The sequence below is a fragment of the Sceloporus undulatus genome, chromosome 1, assembly GCF_019175285.1.
Source record: "Sceloporus undulatus isolate JIND9_A2432 ecotype Alabama chromosome 1, SceUnd_v1.1, whole genome shotgun sequence".
Taxonomy (NCBI): domain Eukaryota; kingdom Metazoa; phylum Chordata; class Lepidosauria; order Squamata; family Phrynosomatidae; genus Sceloporus; species Sceloporus undulatus.
This window is the reverse complement of record NC_056522.1, coordinates 297,672,150-297,693,907: the sequence shown is the minus strand read 5'-3', so window position 1 is coordinate 297,693,907 and position 21,758 is coordinate 297,672,150. Positions and strand designations below refer to the sequence as shown.

The 21,758-nt window shown below is 40.0% G+C and overlaps 1 protein-coding gene across 2 annotated transcripts in view; it reads left to right on the top strand.

The window, feature by feature from the left end:
• Window positions 1-4,776: 4,776 nt before the first annotated feature.
• The window catches only part of PAMR1 (peptidase domain containing associated with muscle regeneration 1), an 89,981-nt gene continuing 72,999 nt past the window's right edge, over window positions 4,777-21,758 (top strand). For both annotated transcript variants that reach the window (XM_042441878.1, XM_042441872.1), the window contains exon 1: window positions 4,777-4,927. In XM_042441878.1, the coding sequence (XP_042297812.1) occupies window positions 4,852-4,927 (76 nt within the window). In that variant the 5' untranslated portion in view covers window positions 4,777-4,851. The remainder of the gene's footprint in view (window positions 4,928-21,758) is intronic.

Below are 21,758 nucleotides of genomic sequence, written 5' to 3'. Positions count from 1 at the left end.
TGGAATCATAACTCCATAATTGTGTTGTGTGAAAGGGCTCTTAGATTGCTTTAAGAGTGGGATAAATAAATTCATGGCAATCACCAAATCATGATGCCTATAAGATACAGTACCTCCAAGCACACTTTCTGTAGGAAACAAAATGCTGGACTATATAAGCTAAACTAGCCTGATCTCAGAGCCAATGTGGTATAGTGGCTTGAGTGTTGGACTAGGACTGGGAGACCAGGGTTCAAATCCCTGCTTGGCCATGTGAATCCACTTGGGCAAGTCACACACTCTTAGCCTCAGAGGAAGGCAAGGGCAAACCCACTTATAACACATTCTGCCAAGAAAACCCCATTATAGGTTCACTTTAGAATTACCAAACATCAGAAATGACTTGAAAGTACACAACAACAAAAAGGGTTGTCTGTGGAGGGAAGGGCCTCTGGGCCACCAACCAATCAGGGCTGCCAGCTGCTCTTATCTTATCACCTGTCTTGCTATACAAGGCTAAAAGAAGAACATGATGGCAGCTTCTCCTCCAGTGGCCTCACCTGCATGCTGCCAAAGCAGAAGGAGATGATGCACAGCCTAACTAGTAGGAGGAGTAACAGAGAAGACAGCTTGTGCCACTGCATGGTATGATGGATATTTTAAAACAACACAAGCGCTCCCTTTTTCAGAGGAAAATAAAACCTGTCTTTAATAGGCGAGGGAGGAACATATAACAGTATATTTTTACCAACAATAATTGCTTTTTTTAGTCTTGGGGAATCTGTTAGCCAGTCAGAACAGTTATATACTATCCACTGTATCAGAGGCAAGACTACTCATTCAGGAACATGAGAAGGAGAGTGCAGTTGAACTCATGTTCTGTTACTGGCCTTCCCATAGACAACTGGTTAGCTGTTGAACAGAGTGCCATGGTCTGGTCCAACATGGCTCTCTTTATAGAAACTGTTGTCTGCATCCCAGTGCTCATTTGTACAGGTTTCATGTTGCAAAGAAGATGTGGCCTATTGCTTAACTCTTCACTGTTTACCTTGTTTACCAGATTGTACTTTTCATTTTCCTAATTATAGTCTATGGACAAATTAGGCTGATCATACCAGCCAAACATTATAGTCTCTGTTATTTTCTCTGCAAGAAGAAAATCATCTGTGATTATGACCTCTGAGTGGTGAATTGTACCACAGCTCTGGAGTCCCACTTAACATTATTCTTTCTGAAGTTTTGCCTATAGAATAGAATCCTTTTCATGCTGTGCATGTTTATGTGAAACCTTTAAAATTCCATTGCATTCTGTAACACAGCTGAAAGCTTTTTCTTTGAACTGCTAGCTAAGTGTAAACAAAGTGCTATGACAGAAACTAGGATGAAAGAATAATTGTGTTGGGTGGGGAGAGTTTTCAAAAGGTTATGGCATACAGCTGACATGGAGGCAACTGTTATTAATACTCATGTATTAGTAATAGGTGCCATCTCTACTGGTAACAGTCACCTCTAAAAGAAAGGGCTGTCCTTCTTTAAAATGGGAAGCTACAATAAGCATGGAGTCTTATGGTAATAGTATGGTACTACATGCTCCTGAAAACAGTAGCGTTCCTGGATGCAACACCTGTAGGCATCCTGAGCTCTTTGGCCAAATGACATGCAGAGGAGTGGAAGGGTTCCTGCTTCCCATTACTACTATTTCTGCTGCCTAACCTCAGTCTCAATCATAGGCCAAAAGCCTGAGGATTTGACAGGACAGCCAGCATAGTATAATGGTTTAGGTGTTGGACTATGACTAGTGACCAGGGATAGAATCCCTGCTTGGCCATGGAAACCACTGGGAGACTTAGGGCACGACATACACTCTCAGTTTCAGAGGAAGGCAAAGACAGACCCCCTCTCAAGAAAGCTTGCCAATAAAACCCTGTGATAAGTTTGCCTTAGGGTTAACATAAGTCAGAAATGACTTGAAGACACACAGCAACAACAACAACAATACAGAGAATTTTAGGCAAAAAAGGCACTTTACTTTTCTTGGTTATCTCCACCAAATATGAATAAAATCTGCTTTGGGCTGACAATACTGTACCTTTCTTTACTTCTCCTTTCATATCTTATGTTCTACTGGAAGGAAAGTCTTTATAACGGTTTCCTACTATATTAATGCAAGGAATAGCTGGAAGAATCAGGACACCCTTAAATTATTTATTAAATAAATATGTATAGTTTAACAATTCAGTTACCAGGTCTAACCTTTTCCCCACATTTAGATCTACTGTTGTTTTAATTATGGCTATTCATGTTGCCTGTTTAATTCTCTTTATTGAAACATTTACTTGGGTTCTAATTCCTTTACTCCTTACTAGTTATGATAAAATTTCTTAGAAGTGGAAATATTACAAATATTTCTGTAAGGTTCAAATAATTTGCTTAATTTGTCAGATCTTGTATTGAACTGCTTCTCCCTATTTGGAAGTCAGGGAAAAGTTTAAACACCCCATCTGCCATTTGTGTCACACAAGTCAATAGCAGACAGTGGATTAAATATTTCATCATCACCTCCTTCAAGCTCAGCTTTTCTCTATCCCACTTCTGCTATCTCGTAGTGTTAAACAATCTCTTACTTCCATTCATCAAGTTGCTTCTCTTTCCCTTTTAAATCTCTGCTTTTGCAACATCCTATACACACACACAAAACACTCTCACAGAGTTGGCCCTCCATATCCACAGATTCCTTGTCCATGGATTCAAACATCCATTGCTAGAAGATATTGTAAAACCATTTAAATTCCAAAAGGCAAACCTTGCTTTTGCCATTCTGTATAAAGGATACCCTTTCACTATGCCACTGTATATAATTGGACTTGAGCATCTATGGATTCTGGTATCCATGGGGGGTCCTGAAATCAAATCCTAGCAGATACCAAGGGTCAATTGTAAAATGAAAACCATGCCTGAACTACCTTACTTGTTCCTTCCATATTCAGGGGTACCCATGCTGGCCATATAGCAAAATAAAGCAAAATACAAAATCCAGAGAAGTGTGATATCTTTGTTGTTCAGCCAAAATGCACAAAATATATAGCAAGCTTTCAAAAGGTTTGGGGGTGCACCCGCGTCAACCATGGGCTTGTTGTGGATTTGAGCTTCCGTGGACAGCAAGCCATGGCTTTTTAAATGTAACTATGTGCACATGGCCACATGCGTGTGTACACACACCATTGAATACAATGGATGTGTACATCCACGCTTTTTGAAGAGCTCCTGCGAATAGCAAGGGACTACTGTATCTGAGGTTTTACGCACGTGCTCAAGTCAGCGTGATTCCTACATGTGTTGATGTTCCTAGTTTCCAAATGTCATTGTGACCTTGCAACAAGCCCAATGCTAGATGTTAATTAGGAAACCCCATGTGCAGCAGGAGGGCTGTAGGGTACGCTAACACAGCTATATCTGCTATTTTCAAATCCAGGAAATATATTCAGGGGCAGCTGTGCTGGCCATACAACAAAATAAAACAAATCCACAAAAATGTGATACCTTCATTGGCCAGCCAAAAATGCAGACAGCACATGATGTAAGCTTTCAAAGCTCTGCTGGCTTCTTCATCAGGCCAAAAAAAAAAAAAAATGTTTTAAAAATCAAACAGGAGGAAGAAAAAGTGAGTGTTGGAAACACAAGCCTCCATAAAGGAATCAGACTTTTGTGGGTTTTGTTTTCACTGCTCTGCAGCAAGCAAATAGCTGATGCTGCATCTGATTCCTAGAGATCAACTTGTGCAGCCAGCTGGCCCCAAGCTTCAAATCCCAGCTCGCTCTGTTCCTACTTCAAGCAGGAAAACTACACTTTTCACACCCATCAGAAAACTTTTTGTGACTTGATCTCACCCTTTATCCTTTGGGGGTAGACTCCCTGTAGCTGCTAGCTTCTCTTGGAAGACTTTCAATTGCTGCCCTTCTCTGATAATTTTATTACTCATCACATTTCTGACATGTTTAAACTACTGCCCTAAACATCCAGTTCATACCTTGAATCTTAGGTCTAGCCATTGCTCTGGAAAGGCCCAGATGCAGAGCCTGGAAAAGTTACTTATTTGGACTAAATCCCCAGAATCCACCAGCCAGCAGGGTCATGACTATGGGGGCTGGGGATTCTGGGAGTTTGAGTCCAAATGACGAACATTTCCCCAACTCAGATGGCACAGATTGCTATGTACATATAATATAAAAAAAGAGAAAGGAGTCTTGTGTCACCTTTAAGACTGATATATTTCAGCATAAGGTTTGGTGGACTACAGCCAGATTTCCAAGGTAGAGCTAGGGTTTACATAGTGAACTATAAGGGCAGATTATGTCCTCCATTTGGAGCAGGACTAAGGCGCATGGTTTCTATTATATGGCCTCCATTTGGAGTAGGGTTTAAAAAGCATAGGTTTCGATTACATTTCCATGTCCTCCATTTGGAAGAGGACTAAGAAGCCTGGGTTTCTATTATATCTCTCTGTCCTCCATTTGGAGCAGGACTAAGCAGCCTCCCTTCTTCTGCTCAGGACTAAGCAGCAGAGGTTTCTTCTCCTTGTGGGGCAGGACTAAGGAGCGGGGTTCCTGTTGCACGTCCTCCATTCTGACCCGGACTAAGCTGGAGCCTGGGCTTCTCTTCTGTGGAGGCGCCGGGAGGCTTCGCTGGGCGCCTGCCTGCCTCCCTCCCTCCCTCTGCCTCCTTGGCCGGGCCTGGCAAGGGTTAAGGGAGCCGGCCAGAGGGCGCTTGGCGGGGGCTCTGACGCCGCCTCCTGCTGCTGCTCCTGCTTCTGCTCGACGCCGGAGCTGCCTGCCTGCTGCCTGGGGTCCCTTGGCCGAGGAGGAGGAGGAGGAGATGGCCCCCCGGCCTTGGACCCATCTGGCCCCGGCTGCCCTGCTCCAGCTGCTCTTCCTCTCCTGCCTGCCCAGAGGTACGGTAGCAGCGGCGAGGCTGGCATCGCCTCCTAGTCCTCCCTCTTTCTCAGACAAAAGGGGCTCTTGGAGGAGTCAGGGAGTTTGGCTTCCACACTGGAGAAAGAATGCGGGTTGATCGCGCTTGAAGGGCCGGGGCTCAAGCCAGTGCCATTCTGGGAATGGTCGTTTGTTGAGGTTTCCAAAGGCTTCCCTTCCCTAGCCTTTTCCAAACTTTGGGGAGGGTTATGCCAGATGTTTGTTTGTTTCTTTGTTTTTTGGACTTCAGTTCCCCAAAGCCTCAGTTTTATGGATTATGGGAGCTGAAGTCCCCAAGCCTCCCTGGAAGAGGGCCAAAGTTTGGGATCCACTTTGGAAGGGAGGAGGAGGAGGAAGAAGAAAAGGCGCCTTTGGTTTCTGTCAGCCATGCCTGGGCTTTTGTGTCTTTCCTTCAAAGGGGGAAATCTTGGGGTAGAGCCCCCTTTATAGGGTTGGTTTTTTTTAAATAAAAAAGTTCTGAATCAACCTGGATGGTTACAACACACTTACAACGCGCTTTATTGACACTTGCCACAGCCTTTCTAATCCTCTGCTAATGTCAACACTCTACTCATGTCTTTTTAAATGTAATTTTTACCCTCAGACTAATTCAGAATACCCTGGAAATAGATCAAGTCCACTTACACAAACTGATGCTCCAACTTCTTCCGCACAGTTAGTTTCAAAGGTGCGGCTTATGCTTTAACTAGACCACAGACTTACATTACAACTTTGTCCCCACATTAGTTTCAAAGGCGCTAGTTATGCAACAAGTAGCCTACAAGTCTGTTTATGTTATAAGTAGACTACAAACTTATGCTATAACTTCATCCACACATTAGTTTCAGAGGTACTATTTATGCTACTAGTAGACTATAAATCTGTTCATACTCTAAGTAGACTTATGCTATAACTTCTTCCACACATTAGTTTCAAAGGTGCTAGTTATGCTACAAATAGACCACAAATCCATTTATGTTATAAACAGACTACAAACTTATGCTACAACTACATACCCGCATTAGTTTCAAAGCTGCTAATTATGCTACAAGTAGACTACAAGTCCATTTATGTTATAAATACTGTAGACTACAAACCTATGCTATAATGTCTTCCATACACTTAGTTTCAAAGGTGCTACAAGGTCCCCTTGCATACTGCTATTCCAGACTAACACAGCTATAAGTCTCTGAGTTCTACCTCCAGAATACCCGGTTTTCATTTGTAGTTGCTGTTTATCGAGCTCCAGGTTGCCATGTTGTTTTGTGCCATTTGCACCCTGCTTTCCAGTCCTTTGCAGTCTATTTACAGGTTGAAGTCCTGAGTAGCAGGTCTTATTTCAAGAATCAGGGATAGTCAGCTCTGGAACCTGAGAGCCAAGACACACTGCAGAAATAATCCAGTTTGAGATTGCTTTAACTGCCCTGGGTCAGTGCTAGGGAATCCTGAGATTTGTAGTTTGTGAAAGCTAAATGTCTCACAAAACTACAGTTCTGGAATTCCCTAGTATTCAACCAGGGCAGTTAAAACAGTCTTAAACTGGATTATTTCTGCAGTGTGTTTTGACCCTGAAATAAGCAAATCCATAATCCTCAGTGGAAGTGTGACAACTGGTGTCCGTCTATTGGGGCTGCTCTCCTGCATCTGAAGAAGTGGGCTTTTCCCCACAAAATCTTTTGCTGAAGCAAAGTGGTCAGTTTTTAAGGTACCACAGGGCTCCTTCTTTTTAGTGTGGCACAGTGGTTAGTGAGCTGGCTAAAACTAGTTTTAAATCCCTGTTGGATCATGAAATTCAATTGGAATGGTCATAAAAATCAGCTAATTTAACCTACCTCATGGGTTTCTTGTGTGGATAAAAACAAGCGGGAAGAGGTTAATGTTTGACACCTTGGAAGTTAATAATGCTAATTGTAAGAAGTAAGGTAGAAATAAAGTGTATGAAGCAGTGCTACTTAAAATGGTGATCTTTGGACTATGAGTCTATGTTGTTTTCATACTGCTAGTCCACAGACTGTTGGTGGCTCATCCCTGGTGAGTTTCCAAGAAACCCCCCCCCACACACACACACACAATTGTAACTAGTTTTTTGTGGGGGTTTTGGGCTATGTGGCTGTGTTCTGGGAGAGTTTATCCCTGACGTTTTGCCAGCATCTATGCCAGCCACAGCATCTTACTCTGGAGATGCCAGCCACAGACACTGGCAAAACATCAGGAATAAACTCTTCCAGGGCATGGCCACAGAGCCCAAAATCCCCACAAAAAACTATGGATTTTGGCTGTAAAAGCCTTCGACTTTACCATTGTAACTAATAGCAACAAATATGGCACTGTTTGCCCATACATTGGCAAAAAGAGAAAAACTGGTGTCTCACACCAGTTTTGCCAAAGAAATTCTGTTCTAAAGGATCCTAAAGTCAATAGAAAATGAGGAGTTGCTTTTAAAAATAAGGGACATATTTTGTGGGTAACAAAAGCTGCCTTCCATTGCCTCACTGAAGAAAAGAACAAGGGCAGCAACAACAACAAAAAAGCACATGTGCCAAGTAAACACGTTGGCATTCTTTACACTGAAGCTCATAGTGTGTATAAATAACACCATATGTAAGGTTATACATTAGAGCTACTGCTCCATTTGAGAGGATTGAAGTAAAACAGAATGGATTTCCTGAAAAATTCTCCCAAGCCTGGCATATTCAGGTCTTGTCAGAAGCCAAAGAGCAATATTTATGGCAGGATGGCATATGTGTAAGGAATGGCAAGAGAGTCCAATCTAGGTACACTTTGGGTTAGTCATTCATCTCCAGAAAATAGTTCAGCAGCTCCCTCTTAAGGGCTTATTTACACTGCAGTTTATTACAGCTCAGGCTGATGCTGAAGCCTTGTGCAGATGCAGAAACCACATTGAGCCCTCAGTCAAATGTGGAAGGAGCTTCATTTCTTTTTTTTGGCAGATAAGGGCAAGGAGCAGAACCTGAGCAGTGGGGGTGGGAGCGGAAAAAGAGAGTCGCACATAGTACTTATGACAGCTAAATAATGATCCAACTCAGGATTTCCTTCTTCAACATTTAGTCTAATTTTGCGTTAGCAAGAATGCTTGCCTTCCTCAGGCTATATACAGCTTCTGGTAGTACTTATGCACTACTTCCCAGATGTTTTCAGTGTAGACAATGTGGGTCATCTGTGGGCTACATCAACAGCCCTCATAGAGGAGGAATATTTTCCTACCGTAGTAATAAAAGAAAATTGTCTGGATAAGAGACCATCTTCATGGAATACTTCCAGAGTATACAACCTGCAGCCCTGTGTTGCTCCCTGTGTAGCCAGCCTCTGAGTCCAGGAGGTACCCATCCCCATTTCTGTTTCCCTATATGGGGTTAGTAGAGCCTCCAATCTTAGTTACAATCTGTCTGAATTAATTTGGGGAAATAATCAACTTGGCTGTGTGACACAGGGCAATGCAATATATAGGGTCCAGCATCAGCTATACCAGTACACGCCATGGAGACTCCAGGCACGAAGGACTATACATGTAGTTATCAAGAAAAAAAATAGCATACACACTAAGACAATCTATTCAAATCCCATCATACAGAGCTAACTGAATACAGAAAATTGAAAGGGGATAGCAGAAACTGGGGATGGATTGAGGCAATAGATACTTGTCTTGAAGACAAAAGTCCATGGAAAGCCAGGAAATATGAAGACTCAAGCCATGTGTGCAGGTTTCAAGAGAGGATGGGAACAAGGCCTCAAACAGCTGCTGTGCAAGTAGGGGAAAGATGGCTGCCACAACTGTAGCAAAAGGGTTTCATCTTTTGGGTGATATTAATGGGAACTCGCATTAATCCCCAATGATGGCTCCATTACTCTTTCTGAATAGCAGAAGGATGGGATAAGCACGCGGGGTGTGATAATCTTCCCCCAATCATGCGATTAGCATGCTGTAAGGACAAGAGTTTGCTCCCGTCTAATAATCTCCATCATATCTTATAGCAACAGCTACCAAATGGAGACCACAGACCCAAGATTTGTTAGCAATTAGGCATGTCAGGAAGACACTTCAGGCAGGACAGTGGAGGCAGGGCTGTCCTTTTCCTTGTGTTTTGTTGCGCACTTCATCCCACCCACTTAACCCAAACAGTAGGGTGGTAAGGTGGATAAATGTTAAGAAAAAAGAAACTGTTCCTAGGGTATCTGTCTTTATTTCCTGTGAATATGGCAGTACCATATTTCTCATGATGACATGATCCTAATTTCTTCCTACCAGATTGCTGTAATTCTGTGAGGATCTGTCTGAGCACCCTTCGCCAATCTATAGTTCACCAATATTTACCTTTACCAACCCATAGTTCCCAGAAATCTGTAAGGGAAACTATGGCCCGGTACATACTAGCCCTTTAAGACGACCTCATCATGTGCTAGGGTTGCCTCGGGGCGGCGCTTCCACATGCCCCTCAACCCTTGCATGTGACAAGGGCGTCAGAATGCCTGCAGCCTGTACACACAGGTGCTGCCATTATTATGCAAGTGTTGTACTTGCATAACGAGTGCGCCAGTGGCACACTGTGGCGCACATTATGTCGCTTTTTGCGGGTTCTTTTTCTGCTAGCAGGAAGTCATGCGGTTTGGTGGCTGCAGCTTCCCTCTGGTGGAAAAACCACCACCGCCAGCCCAGACCTTCAAAGAAGTATGTACCGGGCCTATGAAAACTAAAATAATATAGTTTTGTTCAGTGCATACTATTCAGTGAATCTCAGTAGGTAGATTACTAGATGTGGTGTTTAAACCACTATTATAGTTGTAAAATAGCACCTTTGATGATACAGTGGGGCAAAAAAGTATTCAGTCAGCCACCAATTGTGCAAGTTCTCCCACTTAAAAAGATGAGAGAGGCCTGTAATTGACATCATAGATAGACCTCAACTATGAGGGAGAAAATAGCAGATTTTGTTTTATTAATTTTACAACCCGTCATCAAACCAAATTTTTCAAAAGTTTCTACTACTAACTCAATACTTCCAAGGGGGTCATCCAACGAGAGAATTAGGTCGTCAGCGAAAGCTCTAATCTTATATTGTTGGTTTTTGAGCTTTATACCTTTTATTTGATCCTTTGTTTTGATTTCTCTTATCAAGAGCTCTATTATTAATAGAAACAACAGCGGGGATAAGGGACATCCTTGTCTGGTACCTCTTTCTATATTGATAAATTTGGTTTTTTCACCATTTATTCTAATTTGAGCTCTTTGGTTCTTGTATATTTTTTCTATCCAATTAATAAAATTTGGGCCTGCCTGAATTTTTTTTAACACCTCAACCAACGTGTACCAATTAACTGAGTCAAACGCTTTCTCTAAGTCTACGAATAACAGTCCTAATTGTTTGTCATTATGTTGTTCATAATATTCTAATATATCCAATAGAGTTCTTGAATTATCCCTCATAAATCTATTCGGTAAAAATCCCCTTTGGTCCTCATCTATTAAGTCTTTCAAACAATACTTTAGACGATTCGCCAGTATGGTGGAAAATATTTTGTAGTCGTTGTTTAATAATGAAATTGGACGGTAATTCGCTGGTTCTAAAGTGTCTTTGCCTTCTTTGGGTAGTAATATTATTTCTGCTTCTTTCCAGGAATTGGGAATATTTCCTTCTAAAGCTTCAGTCATGATTTCTTGTAAAATGCCTCCCAGTTCTAGTTTGAATGTCTTATAAAATTTTGCTGTTAGTCCATCATTACCAGGCGATTTTCCTACTTTACTTGAATCGATTGCTTCCCAGACTTCTTGTATTGATATAGGGTTATTTAAATGTGATCGTTGTTTCTCTGATAAGGTTCCAATGTCTGATAAAGTTACATAATCTTTAATTTCTTCGCGATTCACTGATTGTTCCTTATACAAATTCTGATAAAAGTTCTCAAAAACCTCTTTTATTTCTTCTTGTTGTGTGGCTATTCCTTTGTCATGTTTAATTTTGTTAATTGCTTTCTTTTCTTTTTCCTTTTTTAATTTATATGCCAACCATTTGCCTGTTTTATTCGCCTGTTCAAAGTGTTTTTGTTTGGCTAATCTTAATTTCTTATTAAGTTCATTTATTGCTTCTACTTCAAGTTGTTTTTGGATCGATTTAATTTCTCTCTGTAATTTCTTATCTCTTGGAAATCTTTGTAGTTCATTTTCTTTATTTTTTAACAAATTATTTAACTCTGTTACTCTTTGTTTCTTACGTTTTTGTAATCTTATATTCCATGTAGAAAAGAAGCCTCTTATTACCGCTTTCCCCGCATCCCATACCATTGGAAGTTGAACCCCTTTATCCTTATTTTCATTTATAAAATGCTTGAATACTGTCCTAAATTCCTCTATGATTTTGCCATCATTTAATAAATCTTCATTTAGATACCAGTTCTTGGGTCTATTTGTGTCTTTCAGGTTTAAGATAATTGGGTTATGATCAGAGATATCTCTATTATATACGTCCATTTTTGTGATCTCTTTAACTAAATCTTGGGATACAAGGAACATATCTATCCTCGATAGGGAATGGTGCCTTTCAGAAAAGAAAGTATAAGATTTCTCTTTGGGATAGAGATGTCTCCATACCTCCGTCATACCCAAATTACTCATTAGATCAAAAAAGCTTTTTGGGAGTTTCCCTTGTGTTTCTTTAATGTATTTTTCTGAGAGTCTATCTACTTTAGGTTGTATAACACCGTTGAAATCTCCTAATATTACCACATCCTCATAATCAAATTCCATTACTTTATTTTGTAGTTTCTTATAGAATCTGTTTTTGTTCTCTTGCGGACCATAAACACCTAATATTAAACATTTTTTCCCCTTCCAACAGATTTCCACTCCCAAGTAGTAACCCTCCTTATCTTTAAATAGCTCCTTCGATTCAATATGATCTTTGATGTAAATAACAACTCCTCTTTTGCTCTTGTCAAATAATGTGCTGTATTCTTTACCTAATTTCTTATTCTTAATTAACCTTATATCCTTAGATTTAATGTGAGATTCCTGAAGGCAAATAATGTCAGTCTGATTCCGCTCCAGGAAGAGAAAAACTCTTTTTCTTTTTTGGGGTGAGTTGAGACCTTTAACGTTCCACGATAATATCTTCATTATCAATTTTAAACAATTAAACACAAGAACTTTGTTAAAATGACAAGCACTTTAATATAAATAATAAATTTATATTCCAGACAGATAGATAATACGAATCCTGACAAACCGAAAAGAAAAGGGGAGAAGGAGGGAAAAAAAAAGCACTACTTTCTTCACGTCTATTAATCATAAAATCTATTCACAACCTTGGTTTGTTTATCAAAGGATAAATTCTAGCAAGTAATTTCTATTTATTTGAGGCAGAATCAATTAAATATCATTAGAGGCACAAGTGCACTTATCTATGATCGGTATCCACCAATCATAACCAAGTACAGTTATGTGCTCTTGAGTGCACACAAGTACAAAGTGTTAATTGCCAATTAACGTACAAATGAAGAAATTAATAATCATACAAATAGGTGGGGAGGCAGATATACATCAAGTCTAAATTCCAGTATGACATGAGGCAATCTACATGTTGTTACATAATATTATTATTACTACACCCCCCCTCCACCCTCCGGCCCTCCTCCCCCATTTCGAAGTTCATCTTCAATCTCTCTCAAGAAATCTCTTGCTTTGTCTAGTGAGTTAAGCCTTATTTTCTTCTGTTTCCACGACACTTGCACCCCTTCTATTTCTTCCCATTTAAAATAAATCCCATGTTTCTTCAATTTGTCAATTAAGAACATATAGTCTTTCCTCCGGCGTAGAATCTTCCCTGGGATATCCTTCAGAATCATAATTTCCTTCCCTTCAATTGATAATTTAGTTTTGTAGCTTTGTTGTAAGATTATATCACGTGTTTGTTTACGAACAAAGTACACCACCACATCCCTCGGAAGCTTCTTCATTTTAGCAACATGAGAATTCAACATGGGAAATGAAGATCAGAAATATTTGGAAAATAAATCAGGTATCAAAATTGAGAAAAAAGTGAAATACTTAGGAATCTACATTTCAAGCAAAACAAATAACTTATACGAAGATAACTACAAAAAAGCTTGGGCAAAAATCAAACAAGATTTATTAAAATGGAACAAACTAGGTCTCTCACTAATGGGTAGGATTGCCAGTATTAAAATGATGGTGTTACCGAAATTACTGTTCTTATTCCAAATGATTCCTGTTATCACGTCGGACAAACCTTTTAAAGAGTGGGACAAGGACCTGTCACAATTCATTTGGAAAGGGAGGAAACCTAGGGTTAAATATAAAATAATGCAAGATTCTAAAGAAAAAGGAGGCTTAAACCTACCAAATTTTAAATTGTATTATGAAGCTTGTAGTTTAATTTGGCTTAAGGATTGGATAGAGATAGCAAACCCGAAACTGCTTGAAATTGAAGGGGATGGAAACGCCTTTGGATGGCACGCCTACCTAATTTATGGAAAAGATAAATCAAATAAATCATTTAAACTACATTTGATTAGAAATTCCCTTATAAGAATATGGAATAAATACAAATCAAGAATAGTTCAAAATATAGAAGGATGGGTATCACCACATGAGGCATTTTATAGAAAAGATATGATTGCGGATGTGAAATGGTATAAGTACTGTATAAGGATATACTGGAAATAAATAAAGGAGAAATTAATTTAAAATCAAGGGAAAAATTAAATGAGGAAGGTTGGAAAATCAATTGGTTTGCGTATAATCAAATTAGGTTGAGGTATAAAGAAGATCTTAAGACTCATAAAATAGAATTAACTCAAGGGAATTCAGAATTAGGAAAATTACTATTAGCTGATAATTTAAAAATAATTGGGAAAATATATAAAATTTTATTGTCGTATGAGATGGAACAGGAGGTAGTGAAGGAAGACATGATTAAATGGGCTAAAGAAATAGGTCATACTATAGAGATGCATCAATGGGAGAGAACTTGGAAAAATAACTATGAACTCACGGTCTCCCAGAACTTAAGAGAGAACTTCTATAAAATGTTTTTTCATTGGTATTTGACACCAGCTAAAATGGCAAAAATTTATAAATACAACAATAACTTGTGTTGGAAATGCAAAAAAGAAATTGGAACCTTTTACCACTGTTGGTGGTCATGCAAAGAAGCTAAAAAATTTTGGAAAATGATTTGTAGTCAAATTGAACTCATTATGGGGAAGAAAATACAAATGAGACCTGAGATCCTTTTGCTGGGCATTTTCGGGGACGACATAAGAGGAAATGAAAGGAAAATCTTGTACTATTTGGTCACCCTTGCTCGATTGTGTTTTGCTCAGAAGTGGAAAAGCAATAATTGCCCAGGAGTAGACGAATGGATATTTAAACTATATGAAGCTGTGATGATGGATAGATTAACTCAAGCACTAAGAAATGAGGACAAGAAACAGACGGAGGATGATTGGATGATGGTAATTAAATATATAGAGGCAAGATGGGGAGAAGTAGCTGTAATCTCATTTAAATAGAGGGGACAGAGAACTCGGCCAATTTTAAGATTCGAACACAATGGTTTTATATTAGAACTAAAGGGAAATAGGATCCACTAACATAATAGAGAAATTTGGAAAGTCAAATAATATGAAGAACTATAAATATGAAGAAGGTAGGAGGAAGTCAGTAAAAGTATGTGTCCAAGAATGAAAGGGAAGGATGAATGGGAGCTAAGAGGTGGATAGTAGAGAAATTTGAGAGAGAGTAGAAGAATATGGTAAGTGGGAAGGTAAGGGAAAGTAGATAGTATGAAGGTATTTAAAGAAGAGTAAAGAAGAGTAGGAGGAGAGGGGATAGTTAGGAAGCTTAAGGAAGAGGAAAATAGTTAAGGAAGGAATTAAGAAGTTAGGTTGGAAGATAAAGAGAGGGCAGGTTAGTTGATAAGATAAAATAAGATAAAGGGTGGGCACAGCATACGGAACTTATAATAGATAGGTATTGTTTCTTTCTATATTTGTTTAAATTAGCAATATGTAGGACTTTATGTGTTGTTAGTTGTGTATTTGATTGTGTGCGTATGGATATTGGTGTAATTCTGTACTTGTACTGTTGTATTTATATGTATATTTTAATCAATAAAATTTTTAAAAATTAAAAAAAAAAAAACTATGAGGGAGAAAATGAGAAAACAAATCCAGACAATCACATTGTCTGATTTGGAAAGAATTTATTTTCAAATTATGTTGGAAAACAATTATTAGGTCAATATCAAAAGTTCATCTCAATACTTTGTTATATATCCTTTATTGGCAATGACAGAGGTCAAACGTTTCCTGTAAATCTTCACAAGGTTAGCACACACTGTTGCTGGTATGTTGGCCCATTTCTCCATGCACATCTCCTTTAGAGCAGTGATGTTTTGGGGCTGTCGCTGGGCAACAGGGACTTTCAACTGCCTCCAAAGGTTTTCTATGGGGTTGAGATCTGGAGACTGACTAGGCCACTCCAGGACCTTGAAATGCTTTTTATGAAGCCACTCCTTCATTGCCCGGGCGGTGTGTTTGGGATCATTGTCATGCTGAAAGACCCAGCCACATTTCATCTTCAATGCCCTTGCTGATGGAAGGAGGTTTGTACTCAAAATGTCACGATACATGGCCCCATTCATTCTTTCCTTTACATGGATCAGTCGTCCTGGTTCTTTTGCAGAGAAACAGCTCCAAAGAATGATGTTGCCACCCTCATGCTTCACAGTAGGTATGGTGTTCGTTGGATGCAACTTAGCATTCTCTCTTCTCCAAACACGACATTTACCTTCACCAACCCATAGTTCTCAGAAATCTGTAAGGGAAACCATGGCCCGGTACATATCGGGCCATAGTTTCCCTTACAGATTTCTGGGAACTATGGGTTGGTGAAGGTTGTGTTTCTACCAAACAGTTCTACTTGGTTTCATCTGACCATATGACATTTTCCCAGTCCTCTTCTGGATCATCCAAATGCTCTCTAGCAAACTTCAGACAGGCCTGGACATGTACTGGCTTAAGCAGGGGGACACATCTGGCACTGTAGGATCTGAGTCCCTGGCAGTGTAGTGTGTTACTGATGGTAGCCTTTGTTACACTGGTCCCAGCTCTCCGCAGGTCATTCACTCCCCCCCCCCCCCCCCAATGTGGTTCTGGGATTTTTTCTCACTGTTCTTGTGATCATTTTGACCCCACGGGGTGAGATCTTGCGTGGAGCCCCAGACTGAGGGCAATTATCAGTGGTCTTGTATGTCTTCCATTTTCTAATTATTGCTCCCACAGTTGATTTCTTCACACCAAGCTGCTTACTTATTGCAGGTCTACAGTTTTGTTTCTGGTGTCCTTCGACAACTCTTTGGTCTTCACCATAGTGGAGTGTGACTGTTTAAGGTTGTGGACAGGTGTCTTTTATACTGATAATGCGTTCAAACAGGTGCCATTAATACAGGTAATGAGTGGAGGACAGAGGAGTCTCTTAAAGAAGAAGTTACAGGTCTGTGAGAGCCAGAAATCTTGCTTGTTTGTTGGTGACCAAATACTTATTTTCCACCATAATTGCAAAAAAAATTCTTTCCAAATCAGACAATGTGATTGACTGGATTTGTTTTCTCATTTTCTCCCTCATAGTTGAGGTCTACCTATGATGTTAATTACAGGCCTCTCTCATCTTTTTAAATGGGAGAACTTGCACAATTGGTGGCTGACTAAATACTTTTTTGCTCCAATGTACTTATCACACAAGTTTGCCTCCAACCCATAACTGTTGTATATGACAACTGTGGTAAGGGCATCTTTTTTCATTGAAAGTGGACACCTGTCAATAGCTCCCAATCGCATGGCAGACCCAGGACTCCTGAACTACAAAACATCACTGCTGGGGCTATTATTGCCAGTTACATGGTGTAACAGTATACTGTATTTGTGAAAGTAAAAAGAAGAATAGAGTCTCTGATTGTTTTCCTGTACCCCATCACTTCATCAAAGAGGCATAAAGTGTGCACCAAGGTAAACCTTTGTGAAATGTGTTTTGGTGCAGAAAATCCCAGGTTCAAAAGACTGGGTATGTGAATTGGAGTTCAGACCCATGCCTCTGTCCTGTGCTTAGATTCTTAGATAAGTTGTTTTATTGTAACCTGTCAAATTTTGCTTCTGAGAAATGAGTGTTTTGGAAGTAGTGTCATGCTATTTAATAGCCATTTGATGAATGGACATCTTCTCTCTGTCACAACCATTTTGTGAGAGTGGTCACAACACTTGCTGAAATTTCCAAATGTGTTCACCATTCCAAAGGTCTGCGTGCCATCAGATTATGGTCTAACAGTGAGTGCTGCAGAGCAGAGATGGACAACTGAAATGTCAGGAATAAACTCTTCCAGAACAATGCCACATATCCATAATGTTTCACCACTGACTATACTGGCTAGGGATGATGGGAGTTGTGTGCTAATTGCTACAGTCATGTAGAGATGCAAGTAGCGAAAGCAGTAGGATGTATAGTTGGGTGAAATGTAGAAATGGTGACTTGAAATGCAAGCAGCTATTTCTGAATTGCCCAAGATTCTGAATTTACTCTAATGAGCCATTTCAAGGGTAATGCTTGTTTTTTAATTTAAAGGGGGTATCACCTTCCATGCTATTTATTTTTCCATATACATATGCAAAATGTAGGAAGGCCATTGAAATATATAGGATGCACAGGGAATTCTGCCCTCCATAACTGCCATCCGCCGGCCTGAGACGGAGTTCGCCAGGCAGGTCCAGCTCCAACAGGGCTAGCCTGGAAGAAGGAAGAGCCCTCCCTCCAATCCATCTGCCTTGGTCCAGGCCTCAGAGGGAGAGAAGAACCACTGGACCTCATCCCCTTTCCCTCCACCATTCCCTTCTCCTTTTGTTTCTTGTCTTTTAGATTGTAAGCCTGAGGGGAGGGAACTGTCTGATTAAAAACAATATTTGTAAGCCGTTCTGAAAGCCATTCGGGCTGAAGGGCGGGGTATAAATACCTAAATAAATAAATAAATTCTGGAGTTGGCTGGAAATAGGCAGCCAATCCTGGCCATAATGGTGACTTAGGGGCTCAATAGACGGCCCCTAAGGGGCAGCTCCATGCTGCCCCTTTCCTTGCTGGATCAGGGCTGCGGCAACTACATACTGTGGCCCCAATCTGGCCTTTCCTCGGTGCTAAATGAAACTGCAATATGCAGCTCCTTTTTGCACTGGGGAAAAGGCACCTTTGTTGCGGTGGTGGCACTTTCTGGTGCTCCTTTTAGTGCTGCATCATCTTGATGCAGCACCAAAGGTGCACCGTGATACCACCTGCCGTGCAGTTGGGCACACAGCATCAGGGCAGTATCAGGGCATGCGTTGTGCAAACACACACCCCACTCTGCCCTGAGACTGGCGTGTAACACTGGTCTATTCAGGCTCTTAGGCTCACAGAATCATAGAGTTGGAAGAGACCACAAGGGTCATTCAGTCCAATCCCTTGTCAAGCAGGAATATATTTATCAAAGCACTTATTAAGCAACGTGAAGGAAAAGTGCAGAATCATCTTTTAGAGGGACCTCCATTTTCAGTAGCATATTTGTACTTATGTAGTATTTAAGGTAAAGAAAAATGTATAGAAGAAAACAATTTCTCTGCATAATGATCACACCCTTATGTTCTCAGCCTAGTAAGGGATTTTTTTGGAGATTTGAAAAGATGATTCATAAAGATGCACTCCAAACAAATTGTTTTGTACCATGGGTTGACTGTTGTGTGTGTACAGAGAATTTCTATAATATAATACTCCTCCCACCCACCCCAGAGTGAGTCACAGTTGCAAAGCAGAACACAGCAGTAAGATCTTCCAGTACTGCAAATGTATTATGTTAATTCTGTTGAATAATGTGTGGATCCTGGGGTTTTTTTTGGTCAAAATGTGCTTTTATCTGAAAAAAATGGGGTGAAATAATACTCTGATAGTTAAGGGATAACATAAGTCTCTTTAAACCTGCAAAATGACATTTTCTCACTATAACACCCAGTGTCCCCTCAGCTAACTCATGGGTTCTGAGATTTGCAGTCTAAAAAGAAAATTTCCAACTTTAGACTTCTGCTGCATCTGCATTGCAGAATTAATGCAGTTTGGCACCACTTTAACTGCCTTGGTTCCATGTTATGGGATTCTGGGATTTGTAGTTTGTTGTGGCACCAGAGCTCTCTAACAGAGAAGACTAAATATCTCACAAAACTAGAAATCCCAGAATTCCATGGCATGGAGCAATGGCAATTCAAGTGGTGTCAAACTGCATTAAGTTTCCTGTGTGGATTAAATCTTCAATTCTATACATTTGCCATCCAAACTGATTTAGAATCTCTGGTGTTTGTGGATTTCCAGAAAGAAATGCTGATTTGCTTAAAGGTTAAAAAGTTGTGTCATGTATGGAAACAACAACAGTTTATGTCATACTTTTTTTTGCCAAGAAAAATTGCAAAAATTCCCTATATGGCCATAAAAAAACACACAACCCAACTTCTATTTTCAAAAATTGAAATAGATGAAGGAACAAAGGGATGAGAATATTTGTGTCTTTTGGAATATTCTACTACTCTTACCTAACCAGTAATAATCACAAGATTTCGAGCAAAATGAGACATGATATCAATTGTGGGGAGCAATTTTCATATACAGCTTGTTACGTGGAAAAGAGTTGCATAGTAATCTTGGACAGCTTCAGGAATGGTGGGGTTTTTTTGAGGAAAAGGGAAAGTTTTACTCTTTCTCTTGTCATGTTGTTGTCAAAATTGCCTTTCTGACGGACACTTAGCATCTGCATGTCACGGCATGATACTGACATCGCGAGTGCACTATTGGTGCACTGCAGCGTCAGTATCGCGCCACAAAAAGAACCTGCTTTTTGCGGGTTCTTTTTCCATCGGCAGGAAACCGCATAGTTTGGACGCTACGTTTCCCCCCTGACAGGAAACCAGGCGCCAGCAGACTGCCCTTTTTGGGCAGTCTGTACCGGGCCTGAGTTGACATAGCCAGTGGTGAAGCATGGTGAAAGTTGCAGTTTGACCATATGTGGATATCATGGTCCCTATCCTTTTGTGCTAAATCTTGCTTACTGAGACACTTCTAACTTTTAAGATCCAAACCTGGTTCATGGAATATTTCCACTGCCATTGCTGTGGTACAATATTTGTGCCGGCATTCTTGTTGTCCACTTTGTAAAACATCTTAAAAAATGAGTTTCTTGAGGGGCTTCTGTCACCACAGCCCTGCAGAGCTCCACAGACATACAATTTGGTATAGAGTTGCACTGGAGGTTTGGCACAGGTATACTGGGTGAGTCATGTATGTGTCCAGATATGTCTGTGATGGGAAAAACAGATACTTCCCCTGGTTTCAATTCATTTTGTGGCATGCTGTGGTCTAGATCTCAAATACTATGCTCAATTCAAAGAAGAAGAAGAAGAAGAAACCTGTGTTAAAACAGCCCTCAACAGTTCCCTTTCAGATGTGTTTGACTATGTCACCCATGATTCCCAGATATCATGAAGAAAATGAAATAATTACTTTTGGAAGAAAAGCCAGGAGAAAGATAACTCCTCCATGCTGAAACATATTTTTATCTTTATGGTTTTCCTTTCTCTTGACCTGTGCCTGGTCTCTTGTGGTCCACTGATTTTGCCATATTTACATGTAAATTGATTACTGCTGTCATGCAATTCAAGACCAGGAAGAAATAAAAAGACACTGGATGCAGTACACAGAAGAGTTATATAAAAGAGATGGGGAAAAGTGAATGAAGCCTGTAACAAAGAGCCATATGAAGATGAACCCAAATTCTAAAAAGTGAGGTAAAAGCTGCAATAAGAGAAATTGGGAAAAATAAATCGCCAGGAACAGATGATATTCCAACCAAACTGCTATAATCCACACTGACAGAATCAGGCCTTGTGCTAACCAACATATATCAACAAATATGGAAAAGAAAAGGGTGGCCAGCAGATTGGAAATGATCGATATATATCCCCATTCACAAAAAAGGAGACACAAAATACTGCAGCAACTGTGGGATCATAGCACTAATCTCCTCTGCAAGCAAAATTCTGCTCAAAATTCTGTAACATAGACTCCAAGCATACATGAAGAAATCCCAGAGGAGCAAGCAGAGTTCAGGAGAAGAAGAGGCACTAGGGACCACATTGCAAACATGCCATGGCTAATGGAGTGCACCTAGGAATTCCAAAAGAAAATAATATGTTTTATAGACTACAGTAAAACTTTTGCCTGCATAGATCATGAAAGGTTTTGGAACACTCTTAAAGACATAGGGGTGTCACCACATCTGATAGTCCTGATGAGGAATCTGTACTTAGGACATGAGGCTATTGTCAGAAACAGAATGATTCCCAATTAGCAAAGAGGTCAGACAAGGCTGCATTCTTTCATTCTATTTGTTCAAATTATATGCAAAAATATTATATGAAGAGCAGGCTTGGACATGGAGAGGCAGTGAAAATATGAGAAACTAATATCAATGCAGACAACATCATAATAGTAGCAGAAAACATCACAGACCTAGAACTACTACTAAAAAATGTCTTACTGCTAAACATAAAGAAAACAAAAGTAATGACCTTGGGGGATCTACACAAATTCAATCTAGACTATGAGGAAATTGAAATAGTAAAAGCCTTGAGATGTTGAGCAACCTTTTATGCAAGAGATTACGCAATGCTTTCTGCATACAAAAGCTTCCTGCTAGTTATCAGCCACTTTTTCCT